This window comes from Coturnix japonica, chromosome 19 (genome assembly GCF_054131305.1).
Source record: "Coturnix japonica strain WE chromosome 19, WE-NBRP24, whole genome shotgun sequence".
Classification (NCBI taxonomy): domain Eukaryota; kingdom Metazoa; phylum Chordata; class Aves; order Galliformes; family Phasianidae; genus Coturnix; species Coturnix japonica.
Window position 1 is genome coordinate 6,144,085 of NC_140681.1, and position 8,925 is coordinate 6,153,009.

Genomic DNA, 8,925 nt, shown 5'->3' on the forward strand with positions numbered 1-8,925 from the left:
AAAAAATAATTAAAAATTACTGGTTGTGTTTTCATGATAAAAATGTTGGCTAGGAGAGAAGTAAGAAGTACATTTATTTGTGTTCTCCCTTGGAAAAATAAATGGGAGAATGCAACTGCAGCAAATGAAATCTAAAAAATAGATCTTTTGAAAAGCTTTGTGCCATTCCTGATAGGAGCCCTTGCTTTTTATAAGCTGTAAAGGAAATAATTTAATCAAGAACAAACTTGCCCTGGTGGGTATTTTATCCTCTTTTGGCCCTAAGTCAATCCTAAAGTAAAAAACGTGGCTGAGAAGATGACAATCTCATGACTGAAGGAAACAAACTGTGCTGTGGGAGCAAATAACTGGACAATGGATTAGTTCCATAAAAGCCTGTTGAAAGAAAAAAAGTCTTCGATTCAGGGGTTAGAATTTAAGTTCTTCTCATGAAATCATTTTTGTAAGGAATTTTTTTCCTGGATTGGAAAGATGCGTGTCCTACAAGTATGGAGGAAATCTTTGTTCCTTGTGAATTCATGCCCTCTTTTTGCCATGGCTTGAATGTATAATAATACTGATGAACGAGTGATATTGCCTTTATATTTGATGGATGCTTAATTACGCAGCTGAAAGAATGTGTTATCTGAGTAAAGCGGAGGAAGCCGTTTATATATTGAGAAGCATGGAAGACATAATGTCTCTGGTGTCTTTATAGTTGCTTCCGTACAAGCGTTTAATATCCTGGAAATCTGAATTGCTTACAGCTGCCTGGCAGCACAGTTTGGAGCTGAGCTGCTTTAGCAGTGAAATGTCAGTGTTTTTGTACAGTGAAACTATTCGCTCCTCATACTTGTAATGCCCTGAGAAGCAGATTGGAACCGGTTCTCTGCCTGCTTTCTGATGCTGACTGTATTTCAATTTCTCAGGGTGAGAAGGACTGGCAAAAGTATGAGACAGCCCGGAGGTTGAAGAAGTGCGTAGATAAAATCCGAAATCAATACAGAGAAGATTGGAAATCCAAAGAGATGAAAGTACGGCAGAGAGCTGTGGCTCTGTACTTCATTGATAAAGTAAGTCTCGCCCCCAGCACACCGCTACCCCTCCTGCCCTGTTGGGGATACTCAGGACCGCTGTGTGTCTGTTCCTAAGGCAGAATTGTGCCCAGTTACTAAGGTATCCTGAGACTTCCTGGTGCTCAGGCCTCCATCTCCTTTTCCTTTCCCATTACCTTGAAATCAAGAGCAATGAACTATTGTACTGACCATGGTTATTTCAGGCAGCATTGTTTTAGCTCAGGCAAAATTCACAGCTGGGTCCCAGAATCTCTCCCAGTTGAATTACTGGGAGCTTTGCAGACCTTTTGTCTCCAGCTGTTTCAGTTTTTTCCTGCTGGGAATTTCTGCTACTTTGTCAACTCTTCAGCTGACCTCATAGTCATGAGGTTTCATAATTATGCTAAATTTCTCACCATAGCATAAAGAAAACTGAAGTGATATTGAATCACTTGGTGCTATTTAAAGCCTGCTCTCACAGAGCTGTTGCCTGCTACTACACGATATTTTGACCAGCCAAATTAACGGTTCCTGTTCAAAATAGTTTGATGCAAATCAGGGAACTTTTGTTTGAATAATTGTGTTTTCATAGGACTATTTAAGGTTTTTCTTAAACAATCAGAAATTGGATTAGCTGGGACAGCTAAAATACATTTTAATGCAGCCAATTATAGCCTTTAGATTACTTTAACAACCTAAAGTATCATATATGTTGTTTGAAGTTTGTTTCTTTAGCATGCAGGAAAAAGGTAGAAGATGTATAACCATCCTTTACTGGAATGGTTTGAAATGCTTCCCTCTCCTCTCTTGTCTTGTTATAAATGTAGCTTGCCCTGAGAGCTGGTAATGAAAAGGAAGAAGGTGAGACAGCTGACACCGTGGGCTGCTGCTCTCTCAGAGTAGAACATATCAAGCTGCATCCTGAGCTGGATGGCCAGGAATACGTGGTTGAGTTTGACTTCCTCGGAAAAGACTCCATCCGATACTACAACAAAGTCCCTGTTGAGAAGAGGGTAAGATATCTCCTCAAACATGAGCACAGACTGAAGCACAGGGAAATGTGCTGAGTGCACAGTCTTACTGGCAATAAAAGGGTGCTTTGTCCTTGGTCAGATACAGCGAGCCAGAAAACAAATCAATGAACGTTCTTCCCTTCTTACTGGTAGCACCTTTGTTTGGTACCTACCAGCCAAAACCTTCCTGAGCAGTGTTTCTTCCTTTATTTCTTTGTTCTCTACCAGTTTCACATCTGTTGTGATCTTGGCCTTATTCCAGAGTAAATCCCCATCCAGCAGTTTGAGCTGTCCAGAAAGACGCTGGTTTTGTAGATGTAATCAAACCTTGCATCTGGCCCACACCTCTGCAGTCAGCACAGTCTGTTGGATAACACACATACAGTACTAGATTAATTGTAATGACAAACTGCATTAAGTATTGACCTCTTGGCAAAAAAAAAAGGGGGGGGGAGAAAAATAACTACAAACTATGGCTGCTACAGAAATCAGCATATGCAAGAGTTCTTACTCCTTTGTTTAAAGAAGAGAACATTTTTCAGTTTAAATGTACTCATGTTGGTCTCCCTTCATGTCTCTTCTTCAGAGATTACAATGGGGAACTGATTATTGTGGAACTAGAAATCTCTCAGTATAAGACATCTATAGAGGAAAAATGTGTGTTGATGAGAAGCTGGAAACTGGGGATTTGGAGTACACCGAGCTGGGATTAGTAGTCTCTGTATAATCAAAAAGGCTTCAATTATTTTCCCTTCCCAATGAGACTTATTTAAGATGGAATTGGATGAAACATCTATTGCTGCAGTGCAAAGGGATGGGATGGGGTTTTGGTAGCTTTATTCTGTGGGAAATGTCTCAGAGTTCTCTCAGGCTGGAATAATTATTGAGAGAAAGGGGAGCAGGTGGTAGCATTGAGGTCTCCTCAGTTCGGCAACTAAGCAGAGCAGAATCAAGTCTCCTGCAATCTGGATCAAAAGGAAAAAGGACAAAGAGCATTAAATGCCCAGGACGCCTGTTGCTGGGGCAGAACTTTAAACACAAGCATTGTCTTAAGAGAATCATCTTTGCCTATTGGAAGTTGTGCCCAGCGTTGTCACTGTTGCCTGAGAACAGGTTAAATGGCATCTCGACAGTGTTACTTTCTCACATATTACTGCTGTCCAGCAATGTTCAGTCCTGGTGCCTTAAGGTGTGGGTTTTCTTTTCTTACAGGTTTTTAAGAATCTTCAGCTGTTCATGGAGAACAAGCAGCCTGAGGATGACCTTTTTGACCGCCTCAATGTAAGCACATGGTTATCTGGGAGGGAATGGTGGTAGAGGACCGTAAATGGGCTCACTCTGCTCTAGGCAATAACAGCTGCTCTGCTCCAAAAATGGTTTCAGTGGCAGGTTGTCTGTTGGTTTTTTTTTTCCAGAGATGGCCTCAGAGACCTGAGTGAGAGTCTCAGTCTGTTGTCTGTATTGCTCACTTTGGCTGCAGGTTCCTGAAGTGATGGGCTTTTACAATGGAGAGCCTGGCTGGCTCTGACTTGGATAGGTTTTTTCACAGTTTGGAAAAGATGACTGTGAGTTGACAGACTTTGAGAAGCCATTCCTAACACGTTTGGCTCTGTGGGAGCACTGTGGTGATATAAGCACACTCTGTAGAATGGGATAGGCATGTTTCTACCTGCTGGGAACCAAAACCTCCACAGTGAAGAAAAGTTCTATGACCATTCGTGGTGCTTGATACTAGTCTAATACTTACCAGTTCTTTGTTCACTTTTCTTGTGGCTTCAGTGATGTTTTGGCCATTGGGTATCAGGTCCAAGTACATGAGCTATGCTTCTGCTGTGAGCTGTATCATCATCATCAGCGTGTCCAGAGCTGTCCGTACTGTAGTCAATTCTAATTCTGTTTTCTCCTTTCTGCTTCCTTAGACCAGTATCTTAAATAAACATCTTCAAGACCTTATGGAGGGACTGACAGCCAAGGTATTCCGTACTTACAATGCCTCCATCACGCTACAGCAGCAACTCAAGGAGCTCACTAACCGTAAGTCCTGTCCTTGCAGCTTTGAGGGGGACAGTTCCCATCCTGCAGAACAGGCATGACTTAACCTTCCAGCTGCCTGCCACTCCCTGGTTGCTGCTCTCCTAGTGTGGGAATGGTTGAACAGCCCAATGCTGGGGCAGTGCAGAGCTCATCTGTGAGCACACTACAGTTTGCCTGCTAGGTTGTGCCTGGCCATTACCAAATCTCCACTTGTTTCCTGTTAACTGTAAAATGCCATAGGTGACAGGCAGTCTCTATAAACAGCCCCATGGTTCTTGGCTGCTCACTCAGACACACTGAGAGCTGCGAGCTTACACTTCAACAACTTGACAAAGTGGACGTGTTGGGGGAAACTGAAGCCCAACAGTGCCTCGAGCAGTACTCCACTATTGAGCATGGTTATGCTTCCTTTATCTCTTGAGAGACAAATGTTGTCTTTGTTGCTGTTGAAAGAGTTAAGGTTTGGAATGGAAGTGTTCAGGCTTTTAGCACTTCGATTAGAGTGTAGTGTTGAGACTGTCCCATCAGAGGGCAAGGTCATTCCTGCATTGATTTTGAGCTTGTGGAGTTGTTGGGAAGTGCTGATAGGGGCTGCTGAGTCCTGTAGGACATGAGTTGTTCACCACTTTCTTTTACTTTGCAGCGGATGATAACATCCCAGCGAAGATCCTTTCCTATAACCGTGCCAACAGAGCGGTTGCCATTTTGTGTAACCACCAGAGGGCTCCACCGAAGACCTTTGAGAAGTCCATGATGAACCTGCAGAGCAAGGTACCCCCCAACCCTTGGGTTGGGGCAGGGCTCCAAGTGTTGTGTCCCAGGAGTTATGTTTCCTTTCACTTGAGGTGAAATGGAAGCAGAGCCTGTGTTTCCCTGTCAGGAATTGGTTAGTGCTGCATCAGGTGGGCCTGCTTGGAGAGGCAGACTCCAGAAGCACAGTGTTGTGCTGAAAGGGCCACCTTTGAGCTGTAGTACCCTTACATTTGTAAAGACCATGACCAGACCCTTTTATTTCATTGCTGATCTGATATTGAGTTCTGCTGCCATCAAAATTTCAGAGCAGCAGCCTAGTTCTGATTTGTATCCCCTGAAGAACCCAGAGTGGGCACTTACTCCAGTTGTGTGAATCCCAGGCCACTGTCAGTGCAGGCTGCATATGTGACACATTGTACCCCTCTGACTTGACCTCTTCCTTTGCAAATTGTTTCTGGTGGAGGTTGTGAGGTCCAAAGGGGATAGGTCTGCTTCTGGTCTGTCTTTAGAATAACCTTCACAGTCAGGACTTCTGGTTTGCACTGCAGTGACCCCTGCTTCTGTAACACCTAACATGGCTGCCTTCACCCTAGATCTTAGAGCCGGGGGAATGTTTAAGGGGGATTGGCTGAAGGGGCTGCATAATGCTGAATCTCCCCAAATCCTAATTTTACCAGTGGAGAACTGCTTGAAGCCGTAATACTTTTCAGCCTGAAAGATTTGGAGGCAACAACAGATCCCTGTGGAGGGAAAAGGGATCATTCTTCCATGGTACTTTCAGAACTGGTACTGGTGGGATACATTCAAGATAGACAAGCTGCCTAGATGGGCTGTTGGCAGGTCCCTTTGCCTGCTTCATAGTAGCTTTATTAGAAGGCTTCCAGGAGCTTTCTGCCAGCACGCCACCTTGTCTTTGGCAATGACTGGAACCCTGTTTTCCAAGGGGAAGTTCTCACATCTATAGCATTTGCAGTAAACTGAAAAGCTAGTGGCCTTGTTGTTCTGCAGAAGTGCACCTGAGTGCTGATAAATTCTGAACTTGGTCACAAACTCACTCCTTTGGTCCTGCTGCCCAGGGGTGACTGCCACAGTTGTCTGCAGCTTGTTGACAGTGCCGCCCTCTGGTTTTGCCTCTCCTAGATCGATGCCAAGAAGGAGCAGTTAGCTGATGCCAGGAGAGAACTGAAAAGCGCCAAAGCTGATGCCAAGGTCCGGAGGGATGAGAAGTCTAAAAAGTAAGGCTGGTACTACTAGGCTGTGCAATGCTCCCAGTACCTCGAGCTCAAATTGGGTGCTTCAGCCCTCTGTTCTGTTTCCCCAGCCTGTGATCCAATTGATTTGGGAAGACTTTCTCAAGCTTTCTTATCCCCTCTTTCTTCTGTGCATGAAGAAATGGCCTTCAAGCCGTCTGTGCTCTGCAGAGTAGTCACAGGGCTGCTGGGTTAAGGGAGCTCTGAAGGCAGAATCACAACATGACTATTACAGAGGGATAGGTGGGTTGGTTTTAAAGTGGGTGTAGCATCAGTGTAGTTGAGGCTGTTGCTTCCAACCCTTTAAAACAAAACTACTGCTTAGGATTTCTGTGCTGCATCTTTCAAAATGTCAGTTCTTAATTGCATGTGCTGAGTGTTTTGTGTCACCATCTCTGCTGACACAACTGCCTTTTGAGGCTGGTGGCATTGCTTATATGGAGCAGAGTCCCTTTGCCTTCCCACAGCACTGCTGTCTGAAGCCCAGCAGGGCATTAGGCATTAACTGTTTTTTCCTCCCTCACCCCCAGGGCAGTGGAGAGCAAGAAGAAAGCAGTACAGAGGATTGAGGAGCAGCTGATGAAGTTGGAGGTTCAGGCTACAGATAGGGAGGAGAACAAGCAGATCGCCTTGAGCACCTCCAAACTCAACTATCTGGATCCTAGGATCTCTGTTGCTTGGTAAGTGTCTGGGCTGTGCAGAACTGCTCCTTCACGTGCGTGTAATCCTACAGTCTGTAGGCAAGGGCTGTGGATGCGAGCAGCGCCCTTGTGCTGCCGAGGAGGTCTGCCTCTTTATGGCCTTCCCTTCTGTCTTCATGTGGTTTCAGTGGATCTCTTGGGCCAGGTTCCACGTGCCAGTCATGGCCAGCTCTATGCTGAGAGGGGATGGGTCAGAACGTGCAGGGTGCAGCAATGGGAAGCTGGTCCTGCTCCTGTAATGGAATTGCACCACGAGAGCCCGTGCTGGGCTGACACTTAACAGCATCTCTTTTCCTGCAGGTGTAAGAAGTGGGGAATTCCTATAGAGAAGATATATAACAAAACCCAGCGAGAGAAATTCGCCTGGGCTATCGACATGGCAGAGGAAGACTATGAGTTTTAACCTGTTTTTAATGAGATGAATGTTATGGGAATAAAAGGGGGAGTTAGCCTGGTTTTTAGGAAGATTGATAAACTGTGAGCCTTACTTGTCCTTGGATGCTGGGGAGGGGGGAGAAAAGGGGGCAAGTGAGCATGGGATAAAACAGCCAACATCTTGTAGAAAGCATAACCTGGAAATATCCTAAAGGAGCTGAGCCAGTTGTCCTATGGACAACTTATTTAAAGTGTTTCAGAGATCCAAATTCTAGCTGTCTGGTTTGTGTGGTTTGTTTTTTTCTCTCTTGAGGCAGAGCAAGTGGGATGGAGGATTTGTCAACCTTCCGCCAGGCAAATTCACCATCACACTGCGAGCGTGGGAATCTTTAGCTACTGTATACAAAATCCAATTATATTGGTGCGTTTTTACAGTTAGGGTTTTGCAATAACTTCTATATTTTAATAGAAAATGGAACTCCTTAACCCCCGCCCCTTCCCCCGCCCCATCTCAGAATCTTAACAAATACGATGTAAGAAACCCAACGCACCTGTTACAGCCGTCACTTACAGTCATGGGACTTACCCGACCTTATGTTTTGTTACCTGTCACTCGACCCGGCCGTGGCATTTGGGACATCAACAACAAACATCCACCGCGTTGGTTGGGAGCAAAGCGTGATGGGAAATGGAAACGAGCCCTCCCGACTGCTGCGCGTCCCTTTTAGTTTTGTTTTTAAATGTGAATTTGTATTGCTTTTAATTATTTTTAAGCTATTTAAAAAAAAACATTTTCTTTCCTCTTCTTCTTGATCTTAAAGATCACATCGATGTATTGGGGGGGGGGGGGGGTGATGTGCGATGGGATCCCAGCACCAATGCAATGAATGGGCAGGGAGCGCCGTTCCCGTCACGCTTTGCTGTGAGCGCTCTGTACGCTTCAGGAATATTTCCTTTTAGGTTTGTCAGACTTTTTCCTTCCCCTCCCCACTTTGATTTTCAATAAGCCCCTCCTCTCCCCCCCACCCCTCTTCTCTCTCTTTTACTTGAAAGATTTTATCGTGTAAAAAAAAAGAAATAAGTTTCACAGGTCAAAAATTTCGAGGGAAACGAGCATCGATCCCTAAAGGCAAATCAGCACCATTGAGGGCTTTTATTTTTGGGGAGGGTTTTTGGGGGGGATTTTATTTTGGTTTTATTTCTTTCCTTTTTGTAATTGTGTACAAAAAAAAAAGACAAAAAAAAAAACTTTTAAAAAATGACAAAGCAGAATTTTAATGTGAAACCCTTTTTTTTTTTGTTGTTTTATTTTATTTTATTTTTTGCTATAATCATTAGTTTTAGAGGCGTTGTTAGCGTTAGTGTGTGTGCGAAGACCATTTTCCTGCAGCCTTTTCCTCCAACAAGTATCTTCTATTTTTATCATGAATTCCCTTTTAATCAACTGTAGGTTATTTAAAATAAATTCCTACAACTTAACGGAGCGTTGCTGTCCGTGTGGTCTGTCACACAGGGCCCCATCCTAACCCTAAACCCTGCCCCATAACCAGGAGAGGGGCTCAGCCACCCCAACAGCCACGCAGAGCACTGGGGGATGGCAGGGCTGGGATGGACGCAGCAGGGCTGAGTTGAGGTTTGTATCCATAGAACAACACAGCACGTGAGAAATCTCTTTTTGCAGCCTGCCCCAACCAACCTCCCATCCCACACTGCTGAGTGCTGGGGCTGAGCCCACGATTCTCCCATGGGGGAAACTGAGGCAGCG

General features: G+C 44.7%; 1 protein-coding gene across 5 annotated transcripts in view; it reads left to right on the forward strand.

The window, feature by feature from the left end:
• Positions 1 to 8,643, forward strand: part of TOP1 (DNA topoisomerase I) — a 60,521-nt gene extending 51,878 nt beyond the window's left edge. For 4 of the 5 annotated variants that reach the window (XM_015881437.3, XM_085520258.1, XM_085520257.1 and 1 more), the window contains 8 exons: positions 909 to 1,052; positions 1,862 to 2,047; positions 3,260 to 3,328; positions 3,967 to 4,081; positions 4,725 to 4,852; positions 5,975 to 6,069; positions 6,615 to 6,764; positions 7,086 to 8,643. In XM_015881437.3, the coding sequence (XP_015736923.1) occupies positions 909 to 1,052; positions 1,862 to 2,047; positions 3,260 to 3,328; positions 3,967 to 4,081; positions 4,725 to 4,852; positions 5,975 to 6,069; positions 6,615 to 6,764; positions 7,086 to 7,188 (990 nt within the window). In that variant the 3' untranslated portion in view covers positions 7,189 to 8,643. The remainder of the gene's footprint in view (positions 1 to 908; positions 1,053 to 1,861; positions 2,048 to 3,259; positions 3,329 to 3,966; positions 4,082 to 4,724; positions 4,853 to 5,974; positions 6,070 to 6,614; positions 6,765 to 7,085) is intronic. The other variant, XR_014935944.1, reaches the window with a different exon arrangement.
• The last annotated feature ends 282 nt before the right edge of the window (positions 8,644 to 8,925 follow it).